Source organism: Dendrobates tinctorius, unplaced genomic scaffold, assembly GCF_039654945.1.
Source record: "Dendrobates tinctorius isolate UK_male_01 unplaced genomic scaffold, ASM3965494v1 ptg000192l, whole genome shotgun sequence".
Taxonomy (NCBI): domain Eukaryota; kingdom Metazoa; phylum Chordata; class Amphibia; order Anura; family Dendrobatidae; genus Dendrobates; species Dendrobates tinctorius.
In genome coordinates, this window is record NW_027361859.1 from 4962158 (window position 1) to 4984409 (window position 22252).

A 22252-nucleotide genomic window follows, 5' to 3' on the forward strand; every position below is an offset into this window, starting at 1 on the left:
CATTGATGGCAAAATAGTTCACTCTGTGACGTGTGCAGGCATCCATTTTAAGAAACAGAAAGCGTCCCTTGAGAGTTTTTTTAAGTTCTTCCTTTTGTTTAAAAGCTTCTTCGATTACTAATTTTCTAATACTCTCTCTCCAGAGAAACACCAAGCTTGCGGGCCATTTCCCCATTCAGACACATAAAAGCTGGTCGTGAAAATAATGAAATAGGCACACTATCCTTTACAACAAGCTCTATGATCTGTTTTTTAAATGTATCTACTGTCATTGTCACAGTAACTTTGTCACTGACAAAATATCTTGCAACTGATGGCTGCAAAGTTCTCTGCTCCTTTGTTTGGCTGGAAGAGCTGGGCACTGGTTCATTGGTTTGGATGCAGTCTTTCTCATCCACTGCTTTCAGTACTTCTGGATGAAAGCGCTGTAAATGTCTCTTTAGATTAGAAGCTCTGGTAGGATCATTTTTATCTTTGCCTGAATATGCACTCATCTTGGCTTCACAGCATTTGTTTTCATCTGGATCATTTGTCATACACTGACAGACATAATGTTTTCTATCTTGAGTGATGGTGAAATGTTCAAATACAGCTGATTTAATGTGATGCTTCTTTGACATTCTCAGGTTTTTAATTCTGCGTTCACAATCCAAATGACAATTGTTTTTCCTAAAAACAATTGTACAAAATTATTGCCAGGTCGTACAACTGATATAGTGGTCAGTAATACTGTTATTATTCCTCATGTACTCACAGTTAACTGATGCAAAGTTTGTTGAAAGGATAATACTTCTTACAGTCTTCCTCTTCTGAGTAGCAGGCAGCTGTGAGATGCTTGGAAGACGCACACCTAGTATGATCTAGTCTAGAGGAGGAGCTTTACTACTAAGAATATGCAACACATTTTCACTTTCAGTTTCATACATTGTAAGTAGGGGGGTTGGGGCAGCATGAGGTTAACCAAGTATAAGATTAGATAAGGGCAGTGGAGAACAGTGACACACAAGAAGTAAGAAATGTCTCTATCTCCAGCAGAACTGCTTATCACTGTTGTTCATAGTTTGATAGAACATATATATTTGAGTAACATTTATAAAATTCATATGAAAGTTCAATTATGAAATATTAATACATTTTTTTTAAAGCTGGAGTCGGAGTCGGTACATTTCTACCGACTCCGACTCCGACTCCAACCAAAACTAACTCCGACTCCGACTCCACGACTCCGACTCCGACTCCACAGCCCTGCATAATACGCAGAAATGGTCCCTGAATAGTGCTCCGTATGTCATCCGTTGTCAAGGTGTGGCCGCGTATTTTGCACATGTAAGCATCCGTATGTAATCCTCCGTATGGCATCCGTATGCCAAGATTTTCTCGCAGGCTTGCAAAATGGACATATAATGGAGCCCAATGACAGGTTAAAACCCAAAACGAAAGAATAGATATATACACATAGATATATACACACACATATATATATACTGTATATATATATATATACATGTCATTGAGGCATATATATATATATATATTGTGTGTATATATATATATATATATATATATATACAGTATATATATAGTTTCTGCATTTTTTCCCACTCTCATTAGTTCACCTCAGGTCAGCCAGTGGCATCAGTGAGGCTGCGCGGAGTCCCTGGCTGACCTCAGGTAAACTGATGAGCATGGGAAAAAATGCAGAAACTTTCCCACACTCATTAGATCATCTCTGGGCAGCCAGGGAGGCTGCGCAGAGATGAAATAATTCATTCTGTCAGTGGTTTACAGAGGGGCTGGTCGCATTAGCACCGGTCCCCTTTGTAAACCAGTTAATCCCTTCTGATGGATTGCAGCGGGGGACATGACTGAGCAGCAGAGAGGTAAGGATATTGTTGCTTTTTTGTTTTATTTTTGTTACAGGTCGATGGTTTAGTTTTGGATTAGCAGAGGAATAAATCTTGTCCAAAACTAGATGTCTTTATTTCATTAAAATAATTTGTAATTAATGTCTGTGTGTGTTTTTTAACCGTTTAATAGTCTTGGGTTAATAATGGATAAGTGTCTAATTGACACCTCTCCATTATTAATCGGCTTAATGTCACCTTCCTACAGCAGGGTGCCATTAACTCCTTATTAACCCATTAGCCACCGCTACAGGGCAATTGGAATAGAGAGGATAAGTGCCAGAAAAGGCGCATATTATAGATGCGCCTTTTCTGGGGTGTCTGGGGGCAGATTTTTGTAGCCGGGGGGGGGGCAAAAGCAATGGGCCCTTTCAAGGCTTATAAAATCTGCCCTCATTCACCTGCTTTACCTCTCTGTGTTGTGAGCTCATTTTCTCGTTCACCTTTGATGTCCGATGAGCTCCCTCTGCTGGTGAAAGGAGGTGGTGAAGCTGATTTGGATGGGAGAGACCTGTCACCTGAAGAGGTGGATTGCGATTGGACATCCAGAATCTCTGAGTGGATATAAGGCAGCCGACACCCTGTAGGGTTGCTGGTGATTTCTCTGCTCTGAGCACTGTCCTCCAGTTCAGTTCCTGTCTTCTGAAGCTAAATTTTGCTCTGTTATTGTTCCATGAGATTTTGTCTGATTTGCTTAGTTTTGTGTTCAGCCAACCCCGGCTGGGGCTCTGCTGAATTTCCATTTTTGTGCCTGATCGGTTAAATCTCTTTTGCTCTGTCTTCAGAATATATCGGAGTGCTGATATAGGGATTTTGAAGTCTAGTGACTTCAGGGCTGTTTTTCCTATCAGACATGTTGGGACATTTTTGGTAGGGTTTTTGCGGATTGCAGCCAGCATCTTTTCTGTCCTTTCCTATCTAGTTAGTTGGGCCCCATCATTTGCTCTGCCTGTCTTTCTGTCTGTGTTTGTGTTTTCATCGACAATATATGTTGGGGGCAGTCTATTGCTTTGGGGTCTGCTCTGGGGCAGTTTAGATTTCCCCTTTTTTTCTTTAGGCTTATTTAGTTCTCCGGCTGTGAAGAGGCGTCTAGGACCACCGTAGGAACGCTCCACGGCTACTATTAGTTGTTCTTCCAAAACGTTTTAGGCTTTTTCAGGTAAGTTTTGGCAATTTCCAGCCTGGCTTTTTTATGTCTCGGTGTAAGAAGTGGGGTCTTCCTGGGTCTTCTACCATACAGTCCCTTTTCATTCAGATGCCGATGGATAGTACGGGTTGACACTGTTGTACCCTTGGACTGCAGGGCAGCTTGAACTTCCTTATCCAACATCCGCACAATCTTGCGTTGAAATCTCTTGTCAATTTTTCTTTTCCGTCCAAATCTAGGCAGGTTAGCCACAGTGCCATGGGCTTTAAACTTCTTGATGACACTGCGCACGGTAGACACAGGAACATTCAGGTCTTTGGAGATGGACTTGTAGCCTTGAGATTGCTCATGCTTCCTCACAATTTGGTTTCACAAGTCCTCAGACAGTTCTTTGGTCTTCTTTCTTTTCTCCATGCTCAATGTGGTACACACAAGGACACAGGACAGAGGTTGAGTCAACTTTAATCCATGTCAACTGGCTGCAAGTGTGATTTAGTTATTGCCAACACCTGTTAGGTGCCACAGGTAAGTTACAGGTGCTGTTAATTACACAAATTAGAGAAGCATCACATGATTTTTCGAACAGTGCCAATACTTTTGTCCACCCTCTTTTTTATGTTTGGTGTGGAATTATATCCAATTTGGCTTTAGGACAATTCTTTTTGTGTTTTTTCATTTAAGACAAATTAAATGAAGATAATAATACCAAAGAATTTGTGTTTGCAATCATTTTCAGGAAGAAACGGAGTATTATCTGACAGAATTGCAGGGGTGTCAATACTTTTGGCCACAACTGTATGTAGAACTCTATGAAATATAAATCTATATTTATATGTGTGTGTGTCTCAATGACGTGTGTGTATACATTATATATATCTATATATAATGTATATGTATATACAGTGGGAAAAAAAGTATTTAGTCAGTCAGCAATAGTGCAAGTTCCACCACTTAAAAAGATGAGAGGCTTCTGTAATTTACATCATAGGTAGACCTCAACTATGGGAGACAAACTGAGAAAAAAAAATCCAGAAAATCACATTGTCTGTTTTTTTTTCATTTTATTTGCATATTATGGTGGAAAATAAGTATTTGGTCAGAAACAAGCAATCAAGATTTCTGGCTCTCACAGACCTGTAACTTCTTCTCTAAGAGTCTCCTCTTTCCTCCACTCATTACCTGTAGTAATGGCACCTGTTTAAACTTGTTATCAGTATAAAAAGACACCTGTGCACACCCTCAAACAGTCTGACTCCAAACTCCACTATGGTGAAGACCAAAGAGCTGTCAAAGGACACCAGAAACAAAATTGTAGCCCTGCACCAGGCTGGGAAGACTGAATCTGCAATAGCCAACCAGCTTGGAGTGAAGAAATCAACTGTGGGAGCAATAATTAGAAAATGGAAGACATACAAGACCACTGATAATCTCCCTCGATCTGGTGCTCCACGCAAAATCCCACCCCGTGGGGTCAGAATGATCACAAGAACGGTGAGCAAAAATCCCAGAACCACGCGGGGGGACCTAGTGAATGAACTGCAGAGAGCTGGGACCAATGTAACAAGGCCTACCATAAGTAACACACTACGCCACCATGGACTCAGATCCTGCAGTGCCAGACGTGTCCCACTGCTTAAGCCTGTACATGTCCGGGCCCATCTGAAGTTTGCTAGAGAGCATTTGGATGATCCAGAGGAGTTTTGGGAGAATGTCCTATGGTCTGATGAAACCAAACTGGAACTGTTTGGTAGAAACACAACTTGTCGTGTTTGGAGGAAAAAGAATACTGAGTTGCATCCATCAAACACCATACCTACTGTAAAGCATGGTGGTGGAAACATCATGCTTTGGGGCTGTTTCTCTGCAAAGGGGCCAGGACGACTGATCCGGGTACATGAAAGAATGAATGGGGCCATGTATCGTGAGATTTTGAGTGCAAACCTCCTTCCATCAGCAAGGGCATTGAAGATGAAACGTGGCTGGGTCTTTCAACATGACAATGATCCAAAGCACACCGCCAGGGCAACGAAGGAGTGGCTTCGTAAGAAGCATTTCAAGGTCCTGGAGTGGCCTAGCCAGTCTCCAGATCTCAACCCTTTAGAAAACCTTTGGAGGGAGTTGAAAGTCCGTGTTGCCAAGCGAAAAGCCAAAAACATCACTGCTCTAGAGGAGATCTGCATGGAGGAATGGGCCAACATACCAACAACAGTGTGTGGCAACCTTGTGAAGAGTTACAGAAAACGTTTGACCTCTGTCATTGCCAACAAAGGATAAATCACAAAGTATTGAGATGAAATTTTGTTTCTGACCAAATACTTATTTTCCACCATAATATGCAAATAAAATGAAAAAAAAAACAGACAATGTGATTTTCTGGATTTTTTTTTCTCAGTTTGTCTCCCATAGTTGAGGTCTACCTATGATGTAAATTACAGACGCCTCTCATCTTTTTAAGTGGTGGAACTTGCACTATTGCTGACTGACTAAATACTTTTTTTCCCCACTGTATCTGTATATGTATTCTATGTGTCTATATCTATTCTTTCATTTCTTTATTAAACATGTCAGTGTGATTTTACTGTCTCGCAAAATAATTTGCCGGCTTTTGTTAAAGGACACCGGGTGTGTATTTCTCGCAAGTAACACGTCTGGTCCATGTGTAATCCGTATTTTTTGCGCCCCCATAGACTTGCATTAGCGTATTTCGGCCGGAATACGCTGACAATCGCAGCATGCTGCGATTGTCTCGGCCCGTAAAATACGGCCAGAAATATACGGCTGTTGGGAGCTGACCCATAGAGTATCATTGGCCCGTGTGCAATGCGTGGTTTTTACGCCTCTCACTCGTCCGTATTTCTCTCTAGTGTGACGCCGGCCTAAGAGAATTTTCCTGATTGACCCATCAAGGATGGAAAGGAATAGTGAGCAAATGGCAGTGAGAATATTACACCTCACCCTAGAGATCCTCTTCCGGCTTACTGGAGAGGTGAGAGATTCTGATGACATCACATTACATCATTCTTATCTATGGGAATAACAGATGGACAGAACTGGAGAGGTGAGGGCTCTGGAAATGTCTGTAGTGAGATTTATTAATCTGTCTCTCCATAACCAGGATTACACAGTAGTGAAGAAGACCTCTAGTGAGCGCTGTCAGGACCATGTGTCTGAGGGATGGGGAAGACCCCTGTGCCCAGTCACTGGGCCTCCACCTCACCCCCTGATACATGAGGACATCAATGACCAGAAGATCCTAGAACTTGCCTACAAGATGATTGAGCTGCTGACTGGAGAGGTGACACTGCTGGGAATGCTGGGACATTATACAGTAACACTATGAAGAGATCGGGGGATGACGGTATCATTGTATGTGTCAGGTTCCTATAAGATGTCATGATGTCACCGTCTATTTCTCCATGGAGGAGTGGGAGTATTTAGAAAGACACAAAGATCTGTACAAGGACGTCATGATGGAGGTTCCCCAGCCCCTCACATCACCAGGTAATATACAGGGACTGAATTAGTTCTTTACATACAGATAATTAGGACTGTGTGTATTTAGACTGTCCCCGTATGTGTTTCCTCCAGTTCTATCCAGTAAGAGAACAACACCAGCGAGATGTCCCCATCCTCTTCTTCCACAGGACTGTAAACAAGAAGATCCCAATGTTTCTCAGGATCATCAGGTAGTTGGAGAGAAGGTGTCATGAGATCTCCCCTATGATGTGTAGACGGCTGTGAAGGTCTTGTGCTCAGTCTTGTTTTATCCACCAGTATTATATGTTTTATACTTGTGTAATGAGAACGGTGGAGATGGCAGGATTAGAGCTGATCATAGATGTGACTTCTCCATCTGTCTGTGACTTTTACAATATTTGATTCAGGGTGAAGATCTGACCCATATAAATACTACAGAGACATATGTGAGGATTGATGAGGAGTGTAAACAAGAGATTCTTTCAGATGATAGGGCAAGTAAGTAGTGGCCTCTATATTTTACTTATTAAATGATTGGTATAAATATATACTTGATTCTGTTGAACTCACACTATGTTATGTACTGCTATGTATGCCAAATGACAAGCAATGCATAATTATAGCTATGAGAAATTAATTTTTTGGAGGTCATATGTTTAATGTCTTGCTAAATTTGTATTCTGAGCTGTGTAGGTATCCCTTCCAAGAGAAGGACATTGGGGGCTGTAAAAAAGCAATGACTTCTTTTAACAGTCCAAAAATTATCCCTTTTTGGGAGATTTTTCTTAGATCTACCCTGCGCAGGGCAGGGTTCCATCTTCAGGGCAGCACAGTATGGAACATATTGGACAGGCAAAAGGTTTCTGGCTGTTTAGGGGCATTAGCAGCAGCTGTAGTGCAGTTTGAAACATAATGGACAGGCAGGAGATGTCTTTATCACTGGCTGCCTTTTCAGTACAGGTTGTATCTTGGTGAACAGGCAGGTAGCGGCAGTTTCATTATTGCATTGTTGATAAGGAGCCAGTCCCCCCTGTCCCCATTGATAGATCTAATCATTGGAGATAGCTGTGTCCAAGCCAGGCTTGGTTACTTTTCCATACAACTGCTGTGCTTTGCTGTGCTCTTCATTGAGGCTTACAAGTTGCCTGATGCCTCTCTGTGACATCATCTTCTTAGGCCAGGTACCCTTGTCTTAGTGTTGAGACTTCAGAGTTCAGTTATTCAGAATACTCCAACAATTCTTTTACATTGTGCTGACATCTTGCATTTGTGTATAATTCCTGCATACTCTCACTCCTGTTGGTTAATTCTCTGCTACCCAATTTCTGGATTTACCCATCACTGGCAGTAAACATAACAAAATTTATAAGTTGAAAGACACCGCTCTACAGTCCTGGATTTTCAGGTATGTGTTCTGTGTGCAAATAATCACAGGTCAAATTGATGAGTATACAGAGTGGTACAGGGCTCCCAACCATTCTGGATCCAGTGGGACAGTCCATTTTGAGAGTCTGCCCCGCTGTACCGGCCGGAAGCTTACTTTTCCCGCGGACACAGGAGTACACGGCGGAGCCCCGAGGAGCACTTTAAAACTCGCACGTAACGTACCCCCGGAAGTGACGTGCTAGAAGCTGACCGGAAATGAGGTAATTTCGGGAGGAAATTGTGACAGAACCATGGAGGCACTTCAGGGAATGCTTCAGATCCATCACCGTGTAATCCTCCGACAGCGTGTAAGGTTGTGAGCAGGAACGCGGGATGCAGTGACGGTACGCAGGCAGAGCTAGGGTTAACAGATTTCTTTACAGAGGAAATACTCCACGCAGGGAAGTAAAAAATTAAACAGTATTGACAGAAACAATATTAAATCACAGTACAATACAATGGTTCAAATATTTGCAAGCGTATAAGGAAGTCAATACTGCAGCTCCTGCTGCGAACTCAATGGTGGCGGCAACAGCTGGCACAGTGTCCTCATTAATGGGGTCAAGCAGACAACAATACCCCCCGTCTTCTGGTGACAGTGGTAGGTCTCCGGTACAGTCCACTGCCCCTAGTCCATATACTGCAGTTTCCTACAAAGGTAAGGGCCACAACTACTGTTTAAGCTCGACAAGACTCCTGCACAACTCTCCTCACAGTCTTGGTCAAGCGAGCCCAAAGTGACTGATGGTAAAAGGGGTCACGATCTGGTACTGGCCCCACGTGGCTCAGAAGTTGTTTAACAGCACGGTCAGGGTACAAGGGTCTGTCCTGTCCTCGGTCACTCGTATGGGGCACGTTTGTTAACACTGAGTGTTCTGTGCCTTGCTTTCTGACAGTCACCGGACTCACACTGTATGTCCCTTTCTCTCTGGTCCCCGCTGTTGGCGACGGGCAACGTCTGGCACTACCTTGCACACTGCCGATGTTCTCAGGGCTTCGCACGTCTCTCTCTGACTGCTGCATGGCTGGCTCAGCTCTACTCAGTGTGCATGTCTCAGCTCTATGTACACAGCTCTGCTCTGCTTTGCACTGCTCCGTGCCGTTCTCTCTGGCATTGTACTGTACACGCTTGGCTCTGCAGGTGACGGGGCTCCTTTGTGACCCCTCGCAGCGTTGGTACTCCGTGCAGGGGACAAGAGAAGCAGAGCTCGCCACTCACCGCTCTGACCGCTGCTCTGCCCTGGCGCCAAACTGCTCTGCTTTGCGCTCTTTCTTTTATCTCCCTGCTGCTGTGCGCACTTTTTGTCTCTCCCCGCCCCCTTCTGTCAGCAGAAAGCTCCATCTCTCACATGCTTCCTTCATGCAGCAGGGGAAGGTCTGCCCCACTCAGGCTTCTCCACGGGAACAATGGATGCAGCCTTTCTAGTTCCGGACCCGGCATGCAGGTACCTGAGGTCTGTTCTATCTCCTTACTAGCGTGGACAGCGGGATCACCTTGGAATCGGGGATGCCATGTGAGCGGATCATGATATGTCCTGCATCGGGAGGCTCAGGCGGGCATTACAATGGGAGCCGGGCTGCTATAGTATCTTTATAGAATCTTTCTTTCTTTCTTTCTTTCTTTCTCTCTCTCTCTCTCTCTGTTCTCTTTCTTTCCCCTCTTTCTTTCTGTTCTTTTTCTTTCCCCTTTGTCTTTCTCTCTGTTCTTTCTTTCTCTCTGATCTTTCTTTTTCTCTCTCTGTTCTTTCTCTCTCTCGTTTCTCTCCTTTTTCCCTCTGTTCTTTCTTTCTCTTTGTTCTTTGTTTCTTCTCCTCAGTGCCAGTCAGTGTGCCCATAGTACCAGCCACTGTGCTCTCAGTACCAGTCAGAGTGATCATCAGTGCTAAATGGGTGCGATTGGGGTGTGGATATGGGTGTGACTAGTTGTGAAATGGGTGTGGTCAGGGGCGTGGCCTAAGCTCTTATCCCTCTTTCCCTTCAAAAGTTGGGAAGAAAGGTGGTAGCATATAAGAATATAACCCCAGGCTCCAACCTTGGATCTCAGGATCATAGTGATGGACCCAGCTTTCATCCTGTGGAGTGCCTGAGAGCATTCGACTCATTCCTGCTTCTGGAAAGGTGTAAAGCAATAAAATATTGGATAAATCAAGGAAATAGCCGTTCATCAAGGTAAATTTCCTCAAAGTCACCAAGAGGAAAATGACATCAAATTATAAGATCATTACACTGTCTGATCAAACTTATGATCTAAGCCTCAGCGACCTCAATTCTGTCGGGTTAGTCCTATATCAGACCTATACTGTCAAAAAAGGCGTCAATAGAAAATCATTCTGGTGCTTGTGACAAGGAAAAAGCCCAGGTCTGAGGACCTCCTCACAGTAAGGACATGATTATTCCCACCTGCTGGATCTCCTCCCCTGACGACCAGGGATGCAGAGCAAAAAATATCCCACAGCTCTCACTGAATAACCTAAACTGGTATTTCTCTCCCTAAAATTTATCATGGAGGGCCATTACAAGTTTGGGAGTGACCAGCTGTACATCAGAGGTTACTGATGTCACATCCACTGCCGGCAGTGGAGGTCTGTAGGAGGTCTTCATCAAATTAGTTATCTGACCCTGCAACTGTGATGACTCCAGACTCTGGCATTTCTTAGCCAGATCCTGAGTCATCTGCGTTAAATTTGCCATCTGGTCACAGAGCGTGTGAACAGGCTCCATTATGGCAAAAAAGAAAAATATATTGGCCAGACATGATGTGACACTAGTCACTACTCACGGACTAGCCATGAGGTAGAGAGGTCAAGAGGTCAAAGGTCAAAAGCCAGGAAGGTACATCCTAAACAGATGGATGTGACAAAGACGTAGTCAGGTAACGTTCCAAGGTCAGAATAGAAGGGGTTGTATAGACAAAGGTCAGAACAAGGTCCAAGGTCAGACAAGGAAAGATCTACAAACAGAACGTAAGGCACAGAGAGACAAAGCACACAGTAGCTGAATGTACATCTGTCAGAGGTCTGGGAGCAACTGCTCGGGTAAGGAGCCTGGCAATCACCTGGGATAATGAACACCTGGAGACAGCAAGCGCCTCATAGTCTCAGATTGGATGGATGAGCTGTTAATCAACACACTAACAGCTCAGTACGTCCCTTTAGTAGATTGAATGGCTGAGCTATCAGTAACTGCATATCAGACACACTAAGGGGTGGAACCGTGACATGTAGTTTGTAAAATTGGGTCACTTATGGGGGGTTTCTGCTGTTCTGGCTCCTCCGCAGCTCTGCCACTGTGACATAGCACCATCAAACCATTCCAGTAAAATCTGAAATCCAATATAGCGCTTCTTCTCTTCTGAGCATTGCGCTCTACCTCAAAAGTAGTTTTGACCACTTATGGGGTATTGGCGTACTGAGGAGAGATTGTGCAACAAATTGTGCTGTTCATTTTCTCCTACTATCCCTGTTGAAAATTAAAAAATTGGGGGCAAAGCAAAATTATAGTGGAAAAAAATTGAATTTTCCATTTACTCAGCCTAATGTTATACAATTCTGTGAATCAATTGAAGGTTAAAAATGCTCACTGCACCCCAAGATGAATTCCTCAAGAGGTTTAGTTTCCACAATGGGTTACTTGTGGGGGGGTGGTCTGCTGTTTTGGCATGTCAGGGACTCTTCAAATATAACACGGCGTCCGCAATCTATTCCAGCCAAAATTAACCTCAAAATTCAGTTGGCATTCATCCCATTCCAAGCCCTGCCGTGTGACCAAACATTAGTGGTATAAGGTATTGGTAAACTCAGCAGAAATTGCACAACAAATCGTAGTGTCCTTTTTCCTCTTCTACCCTTGAAAAAATGAAATATTTGGGCAAAACCAACATTTGACAGAAAACTGTATTTTTTCATTTTCTTGGCTCAACATTATAAAATTCTGTAAAGCATCTCTAGATAAGTTCCTTAAGGGGTGTAGTTTCCAAAATAGGGATCATTTGTGGGGCTTTCCACTGATTCAGCACATTAGTAGCTCTGCACATGGTGTCCGTTATCTCTTCAAGCCAATATTGCGTTCTTTCCCTTCCAAGCCCTGCCGTGCACCCAAACAGTAGTTTTCTACCACATATGTATCAGCGCACTCAGGAGAAGTTGCGCAATGAATTGTAATGTCCATTTTCTCCTGTTATCCTTGTTAAAATGCAAACTTTGGGGATAAACCAACATTTTTGAGGGAAAAAGGTAAATTTTTATTTTTCTCCTTCCACATTGCTTTAATTCCTGGGAAGCCCTTAAAGAGTTGATAAACTTCTTGAATGTGTTTACAGCACTTTCACGGGTGCAGTTTTAAAATGGTGTCACTTTTGGGTACTTTCTGTCATATGGGCCCCTCACAGTGACTTTAAATGTGATGTGGTATTTACAAAAATTGATTTTGTAAATTTTGATGGAAAGTTGAGAAATTGCTGATCAAAATTTAAACCCTTTTAATTTCCTAACAAAAAAAAGTTTAAAAAATTGTGCTGATGTAAAGTAGTTTTGTGTTAAATGTTGTCTATTAACTACCGTGTATAGCCGAGTTTTTCAGCAAATTTTTTTTGTGTTAAAGATGCCCCCCCTCGGCATATACACGAGTCAGTTGTCCCAGAATGCGGGGGCGGAGAAGCGGTGGAACAGCGGGTCAGACTGAGTGCAGACGTACTTTTTGGACCTGCGGATATTTCCGCGCAGAATGGAAGAAATCCGCAGGTCAAATGACCTGCATTTTTCCTGCGGATTTCTTCCATTTTCCGTGCGGTTTTTTTTGCGGTTTTTGTGCAGTTTTCCACTGCGGTTTTCCCCCTGCGGATTTGGTGACAGGGGAGATGGAAAATCGCACAAAAGAAGTAACGTCTGCACAGCGTTTTTTTTTTCATTGATTTTAAGGCTACTGTACATCACAATGCGGATATGCAACGTTTCTGCGTGGTAAAATCCGCTGCGGATCCGCTGAAAATCTGCTTCGTGTGCACACAGTCTCACAGAGGCTGGAGCCAGCGGGGAAGGGGAGCAACGGGTCAAAGGGGCAGGAGCCGGCGGCTGTGGCTGAAGCCTGTGCCAATGCTAAAGAAAAATGTATATTCATTTCTCTTATAGCACACAGTGACAGCTGCAGCCACCGGCTTTCAGTACACATCCTACTCGCCTTCCAGTGCGCCCTCACTGCATCTCGTTCGTTTCGGCGCCAGCAGCATTTCCGGCCGAGCGATCACGTGGCCCCGCTCATTAAGTTCATGCATATTCAGGCATCTCCACTCCCATAGGCGTGGAGTGAATATTCATTACCTTAATGAGCAGGGTCACATGATCGCTCAGCAGGAAGAGCTGCCGGCGTCAAAACGAGATGCTTTGAGGGCACGCAGGTAAGATAAGTAGGATTTTTTTTTAATAGGAACTATGTATAAAAGGATAGAGGATAAGGAGCCATGCATACAAGGATAGGGGATAAGGAGCCATGCATGCAAGGAGAGTGACAGGGGAGCCATGTATACAAGGACAGGGACAGGGGAGCCATGTATATCAGGATAGGGTTCAGGGGACAATGCATTCCCGGCTTATACTCGAGTCAATAAGTTTACCCAGTTTTTCTTGGCAAAATTAGGTGCCTCGGCTTATAGTCGGGTCGGCTTATACTAGAGTATATACGGTATTCTGTGTGCTATAACTATCTGGTTTAAGGGCATACAAATTAAAAGATGCAAAATGGCAAAAACTTTAAACATTTTTGCAAAAATTCAGAAATTTTCCCAAATAAGCACAAAAAATATCAACCTATATTTACCACTAACATGAAGAACAATGTGTTGCATAAAACAGTCTCAGACGATATCTATAAGCTTCTATTGGATAGTGATCTGGATATGCTTCCCCCTTTTTGTAAGACATAGGAAAGGGAACTCCATCAAACCTTTACAAGAGAACAATGGTATAAATGTTTCCATCTCTCTCATAAATCTAATATAGCCACTAAAGCTCGGGAAACTAGTTGTAAAATAGTATCTAGATGGTATTGTGTTCCTTCGGTCTTGCATAAATGGTTCCCAAGAGTATCCAACTTGTGTTGGTGGGTTCAGTGTTGCATATATGGTGGGCTTCTGGTAAGGTGTTCTTAACCCTAGAACGCATGACCCTAAAAATCTACACTTTCACGTACCTGGGGCCTTTTAGGCCCGTGTGCAAATAACATGGAATAACTCAAACAAAAATAATTTTCAAAGTTTATTTGAAAATTGCAAAGTAAGGATGCATTCCCACTAGCGCCGGTGTCTGCCAGGAGGAGATCTGTAATGGATCTGACCTCCTGGTGACCCCAGCTAAGGCTGGCGGAATCCCGGCATTCCAGCAGCCTTAACTGGAGTTACCAAGAGATCAGATCCATTACGGATCACCTCCTGGCAGACCCCAGCGCCAGTGGGAACACAGCCTAAGATGTGAATAATTCAAAACATTACTATGTGCAAAAAAAACAAAAGAGTAACTGAACGGGCTTAAAACGCCCAATATACGCATTCGATATAACTCTTTATAATAATGTTTTTTGTCTAAAAGTTTTTTATATAAAAGTTGCAGTAAGCATGCTGCAGGAATATCTCTTTTCAAAGGTCCCTTTTCTACTTTACTAATGACCGCAACAACTGACAGGACGAGTTCTCTTGTCATCAAAACGAAGGCTTCTCCGAATATCCTCAAATCTATTGACTGACATTGTAGCTTTGTAATGTGGATCTGAAAAAGGGTTCATAAAGAGTTCTCTGATAGGAACATCGTATGATTTTGTACTCCCTACCAGAAGAGTAAGGCCAATATAAGCATACAGTTCCTCTTTTGTTATATTTTTCCATGTTTTTTTTCTTCCTGAAGCGATACGTTTTCCTTCTAAGTTAGTACACAAAACTACCTCATCTACAATATCATCAGAAAAAAATTTACAGAACATATCTCTTGGACAAGAATTGTGGAATTCCTACAGTTCCTTGAGCAACTCTTACAATATTATGTGATGGGGTTCGTCCAAGAACCTCAGCAGTACTGTTCCAAAAAAGATTAGTTTTGGATGTTCTATTTGTACCTTCTGCTGGATCCATTACTTCTTCATCATCTGAAGAATCACTGGACGATGAAGTAGAGACATTAGCTGGTGGCATGTACTCTTCATCAGACAAAGAAAGTTCACTATCTTCATCACTATCAAAAATGATTGCTTCGATTTCTTGGTCAGTCAAACCCCTGGATGTAGACTGTGCCATTGTAACCTTAGAAGTCAGTAGACTAAAATGAAAAAAAAAAAAAGATTACAATCAGGGTTGTACACTCTTTGTTAGTGTGTGTGCTAAGGGCAAAGTACAGACCCCTCCTCTCACCTTCAGCAGGTCACCACTTTCTTTTAGGTGCAGTAGAAGCTTTTGGATTTTTGTAACTCAGAAAGTTTCTTTTTCAAGAAACAAGAAAGCTGACTCCTTCCTCCAAAGTCTCTTCAGCAAGTAGCACACAATGAACAGTGTTCAGGGCCTATGATGATGTCAGAAACACATGACGTTGTGAGGGAGCCTCCTTCCCAAGATCACATGACCATGTAGTCAGGCAGAATTCACACTCTTGATAGCAACAGCAGAGTCATAAAGACTGAGTCAAAGTCTTCCCCAGCAACAGTGAAGACAAAAAGACTTAGGATCACATGTAAACCTAGTACGGGCCTAAAAGGCCCCAGGTATGTGAATATGGGGTATTCACAAAAAAAGAGTTGTTATACCGAAATGCTTGTAACATAAAAATAAATGAACAACTGGGAATAACAAACAACTATATACCTGAGGAATACCTAGAGTTTCAAAATTCTAACTAAAGTAATCTTGCAGAAAATAGAAAACAATTAACAGGGCGGGCCTGCGAGGCCCCAGGTATGCGTTCTAGGGTTAAAATGATTAAAGAAATGACGGGTGTATCAATCTCTAAAAGCCCGGAAGCAATTCTGCAATTTGTTTCCCATGGCTAAAAATGCTTTCAAGAAATCATTATTGAGGCACCTTCTTCAGGCAGCTAAGGTGGTAATTCCACGACACTAGATGTCCTTAGACCCGCCTTCGCTAGAGGAATGGTTTGGGGAGGTGGCTAGAGTTCTTTGGATGGAATCCCTGATAGCTGCCTCTTGTGTATGGGCTATCAAAGTGGCTGCAAAATGGTTTAATTGGGAGTCCCTCTTACCCTCATCGATGTACCAAAGAAAGCTAAGATAATTGCTACCTTATCCTTTTACAATATTTGATATGCCCTTATCATAGTTCATACTCCATCTGCCTTAGTGATTTGTCCTCCTGGTCCCTATAAACATTTCTTCTCTTTTCTCTTCTCATTCTTGTTATTTAGTTTAACAGGTTGTCAATTGTCTTTTGCAAACTACTCTTGATACTGTATGGAGTTGTTTGCTTTGATGTAGCTAAACAACTCTCTATTTTAAAAGACAAATTTCGGACTTATATAATTATACTAGCTGAAGAGCCCGGCGCTACCTGGGCATAGTAACTAACTGTGGTTAGTTAAACCCATCACACATCCTCCATCCCATAGTCCCATGCCCATATACCCATCATACATATTCACCATCCCATAGTCCCGTGCCCATATACTCGTCATACATATCATCCATCCCATAGTCCCGTGCCCATATACCCATCATACATATCCGCCATCTCATAGTCCAGTGCCCATATACCCATCATACATACTATGCCCATCATGCTGCCCGGGCATAGTAACTAAATGTGGTTAGTTATAGCAAATTATAATTATCCTCCATCCCATAGTCCCGTGCCCATATACCCATCATACATATCCACCACCCCATAGGCCCGTGCTCATATACCCATCATACATATTCATCATCCCATAGTCGAGTGCCCATATACCCATCACACATCCTTCATCTCATAGTCCCATGCCCATATACCCATCATACATATCCTCCATCCCATAGTCCAGTGCCCATATACCCATCATACATATCCGCCATCTCATAGTCCCATGCCCATATACATATCCGCCATCCCATAGTCCCGTGCCCATATACCAGTCAAACATATCCTCCATCCCATAGTCAAGTGCCCATATACCCATCACACATCCTCCATCCCATAGTCAACCATTATGACATCATAATGAGCGGCGGCGGGGCTTGCAACCTATGATGACATCAGCATCGCCATGGCAACCATTGTGACATCATAATGAGGGGCAGGGCTTGATACACACTGCTTCACCATTATGCAAATAGGGGCATTATGACATCATAATGAGGGGCGGGGCTTGACGCGCACACACTTTTTCCCCAGTATGTAGATAGGGGCAAAATTGTTTGGTGAATTGGAACGCGCGGGGTTAAAATTTCACCTCACAACATAGCTTAGGACGCTCTCGGGGTCCAGACGTGTGACTGTGCCAGATTTTGTGGCTGTAGCTGCGACGGTGCGGATGCCTATTCCGGACATGCACACACACATACATACACACATACATACAAACATACACACTTTGAGCTTTATATATTAGATAGCCGAAAAGCAAGAGACACAGCAAAATAATATTAAAATAATATATTTTATTGATATATATTAAAATATTGATTCCGCAAAGACCGCAGAAGAAGCTAGTGCGAAACGCGCGTTGGGGTGGAGGAGGTCCCGCCATCCAGTGTCACAGATGTCCGATTATAATAGGTAAATAAGCTGGGTTTATTACACTTTTTGCAGGCTATTTGGCTGTCTTTGCGGTGTCTATGGGATTGAATCTCATGGAGATTTGGACATTGCTTGTATGATGTTACTGAGATTGTGGCCACAATATTAGTTGAATTCCGTTTCTACTTTGATATTACTAATACACATATTTATATTGGGATAGCGTTTACTTATGTTTACAGCGGCCATAGTCTTGTATTATCCTGCTATTTGGACAATTATTTAACTTTAAGGACATGTTTATTTATTGTTGACTCTGTATTTGTATGGCGTTTAAATAGCCTCCTACTCGGCATTTTTGATTTTTAATCAATATTTTAATATATATCAATAAAATATATTATTTTAATATTATTTTACTGGGTCTCTTCCTTTTTGGCTATAAGTTTGAAATTTGTCTTTTGATTTGTATGTTATGAAGTGCCAGTTTGTTTATTTATATGGACTAATTTTGTTGTTTTTAACTCTCTATTTTAGTAGCTAGTATGCCATATGATGTGCTCCTGTGAATCGGTTGATATGATTGCTTTTGTTGTGTATTATAAAACTATAAAATTTTGAATAAGAAAAAAACAGTCTCAGAATCACTGGTATCCGTTGAAGCGTTCCCGAGTTATTAATACATAAAGTGACACTGGTCAGAATTGTAAAATTTGGCCTGGTAAGGAAGGTTAAAACAGTCTGAGGGGTGAAGGGGTTAATATGATATTTTTGTATAAGATTCAGTACTTTGAACAAAAAAATGGACTCATCTTGATGCAGAAATGGGCAAACTTTTCTGTAAGGAGTATACAATACATTTTATGTAGCTGAAGCTGGATAATAACCACTAGGACCAGAGACTGGCAACCATGACAGGATAACGACACTGCTTCAAATTAATTTTCAGGTGTCCCAGTGCTTCCATATAGGTCTTAAAGTCAATGTTTCACTTTTCCTCCTTTTATTTCTCCTTAATTTTGTAATGAAAATACATAAAAAAAAATACATGTACTAGTCAAACCTTACACCTGCTCTAAAGTCATGGCTTCTATGTACACGACCATCCCGCTCCTCCCCATTGCCTTGTTCTGTGCTATAATTCATGTAGATGTCAGGGAGTGTATGAGACAGACACCACCTAATAGCACTGACTTACAGGGCTCTTTATGATTCTCCACTGAATATTTCATTACAATAATTTATTGACAAGCACATTGAAACATAAAGCTATAAAAAGGTAGCATTAGAAGAGGAACTAAAAATTGTGCAACATCTTGGCTTAATATCATAAACTACTAGTGCTCACATTGAAGTCTACAGTTTGTACCTGTCTTTGTTAGCTAGTAATTGAATTTTAATACAATTTGTTGCTAAAGGCAAAATTTATGAAAATATTGTTTTTATTTCTTGGCAGATGACTGTGCGTCAGAGGGACATCTAACAGTTACTGATTTTGAAGCAGCTGATTATGGTACCACACCATATATATACGAAGAGCATGACATTATTCCAGTTAAACCTCCAGCCCTTCATAGCAAAAATCTATCAGCTATTCCTTATCAACAGGTCCTATCTTCTGATTTATTACAGACTGATAAGCAAAATAAAAACAACAAAAAGGATGCTGAACACCAAAAAGCTCATATGGAGAAGAAGCCACTTTCATGTCCAGAATGTGGGAAATGTTTTACCAAGAACACAAATCTTACTGCACATCAGAGAATTCACACAGGGGAGAAGCCATTTTCATGTGCAGAATGTGGGAAATGTTTTACCAACAAAGCAAATCTTACTGTACATCAGAGAATTCACACTGGGGAAAAGCCATTTTCATGTTCAGAATGTGAGAAATGTTTTACCATGAAATCAAGTCTTACTATACATCAGAGAATTCACACAGGGGAAAAGCCATTTTCATGTGCAGAATGTGGGAAATGTTTTACTTGCAAGGGGGCTCTCATTATGCATAAAAGCATTCACACAGGGGAGAAGCCATTTTCATGTTCAGAATGTGGAAAACATTTTACCAAGAAAGCAAGTCTTACTGTACATCAGAGAATTCACACAGGGGAGAAGCCATATTCATGTCCAGAATGCGGGAAATGTTTTACTTGCAAAGGGGATCTCAGTAAGCATAAAAGCACACATACAGGGAAGAAGCCATTTTTATGTTCAGAATGTGGAAAATATTTTACCTCCAAAAGAAATCTTGTTGCACATAAGAAAATTCACACTGGGGAAAAGCCATTTTCATGTCCAGAATGTTGGAAATGTTTTACTTGCAAAGGGGATCTCACTAAACATAAACGAACTCACACAGGGGAGAAGCCATTTTCATGTTCAGAATGCTGGAAATGTTTTACTTGCAAAGGGGATCTCACTAAACATAAACGCACTCACACAGGGGAGAAGCCATTTTCATGTTCAGAATGTGGAAAATGTTTTACCAAGAAATTAAGTCTTACTGAACATCAGAGAATTCACACAGGGGAGAAGCCATATTCATGTGCAGAATGTGGGAAATGTTTTCCTTGCAAAGGGGATCTCATTAAACATAAAAGCTCTCACATGGTGGAGAAGCTATTTTCATGTCCAGAATGTGGAAAATATTTTACCTACAAAAGAAATCTTGTTGCACATAAGAAAATTCACACTGGGGAAAAGCCATTTTCATGTTCAGAATGTGGGAAATGTTTTACTTGCAAAGGGGATCTCACTAAACATAAAAGCACTCACACAGGGGAGAAGCCTTTTTCTTGTTTGGAATGTGGGAAATGTTTTAATAAGAAAGTAAATTTATGTGCACATCAGAGAACACACACAGGGGAGAAGCCATTTTCTTGTCAAGAATGTGGAAAATGTTTTACTTTCAAAGGGCAGCTCATTAAACATAAAATTATTCACACAGGGAAGCCATTTTCATAATGTGGGACAAGTTTTACCCAGAAAACAAGTCTTACTGTACATGAAAGAATTGTTCTTCCTGTAAATCTACTCTTTTATAAATCAATGAATACACACAGAGGAGAAGCTATTTTCAGATTGGGAATTGGAAAACAAATTTATTTATTCTTATATATCAGAGAAATTACACAGGGAAGTAGCCGCTTCATAATTTATAAATTTATTTTATTGACGAAGAGTACCAGAAAATGTACAGCAAAAGTTAAGTCGCAAGCCTAAAAGGGAAAGCAATTTAAATCACTAAATGCATTCAACATGTTTCTTAATCATTATCAATGACCAATAGCCATCAGCAAGTAAATGGATATAATAATCCAAAATATTTCATCATGTGTATAGAATACTTTACAAAAAAAAGCAAACAATATAACTGCATTTTAAAGAGGTTGACCAGCACTTATCTTGTATACATGATCGGGACAGTTGCTGAGGCAAATGTCAGACAACAAGCATCTAATAATTATGGTGTCTTATTAATCAGATGAGACCAACAGGTGACTGGATGGTTCCCTCTTCAACTGTCCTAATCAAGTTCAACAGCATCTACTCGTACCTGATACCAGACTACACAGAAGAGAGAGGTGTCGGACCGCCCCTTTAAAACTTGTAACCAAGGATTAATAAACAACTGTTTCTAATACTAATATCCATCTCTTTGTATCTATTGTTTGAATTGTCTATGGGTTAAGATATTGCCGTATGACCTGTGTAGTTGAGGGAGAGCTGGTATGGCTTGTTTAGAAGTATTGAAGGCAGAATTACATTAAGGAGCTCAGGTTTAAGACACTTTTCCATTTTTGAAATTATCCTTTTATAGGAAACAACTATAATTACCCAGCTTTGCATTGCTCTACAAGATTTTCAGAAGACCTTTCACCAGTTTAGGCATTTTAACTGGCCACATCATGGAATGTTGACTGCAGAGCTGAGTAAAACTTTGCTTTTATTTAATTTTTCTTCTCCCTTGCAGAGATAATAGCTTATAAAGTTTAGGCCAATATTTATGTTATAGTTCAACTGGGTGCTACGAGAGATTTATCTGTGGGGACTTGTACTTCCCTTTCATGGGGTTAACAATCATAAGTGGGCATCATCATGCAGGAGAAAAAAAAGAATACACCCTTCTTTTATCACTGATGTCTACAGCTACTATTTAGAGATACCGCAGAGCTATGTATCATTATAAACTCTTCCAGATCTTATCAAACGGCAGTCAGTGTGGGGGGAGGATTAGAACTGACAGCATTGTGAGATAAGATCTGGAAGTGTTTGATACTGTTTTGTCTCATGTGGTGAGGTGAATCCTCCAAGCCTTAGGGCTGGGTGAGCACAGGCCATGGGCATGTGGGAAACAGATACTGGAAGCACTGGAGACTACTGGGAGACAGTACCAGATGCACTGGAAACCGCAGGACACATTTGATGAAGGTGCTGGAGTGCCTGGTAACACATACCAGACAAGGCACCATTTACCCTCAGACACACTTCCTATTTTCAACAATTGAACTTGTCAGCCATTTGTCTCAGCAAAAAAAAACTGAACTGAAGTAGATTTGAATGACATGCATGATGTAAAAGCATGTTCACAGTGGC

General features: G+C 41.6%; 1 protein-coding gene across 1 annotated transcript in view; it reads left to right on the forward strand.

Moving 5' to 3' along the window:
- Positions 1-21303, forward strand: part of LOC141055826 (uncharacterized) — a 103512-nt gene extending 82209 nt beyond the window's left edge. The window contains exons 13-14 of the mRNA XM_073552544.1: positions 11738-11743; positions 19368-21303. Coding sequence (XP_073408645.1) covers positions 11738-11743; positions 19368-20620 — 1259 coding nt within the window. The 3' untranslated portion in view covers positions 20621-21303. The remainder of the gene's footprint in view (positions 1-11737; positions 11744-19367) is intronic.
- The last annotated feature ends 949 nt before the right edge of the window (positions 21304-22252 follow it).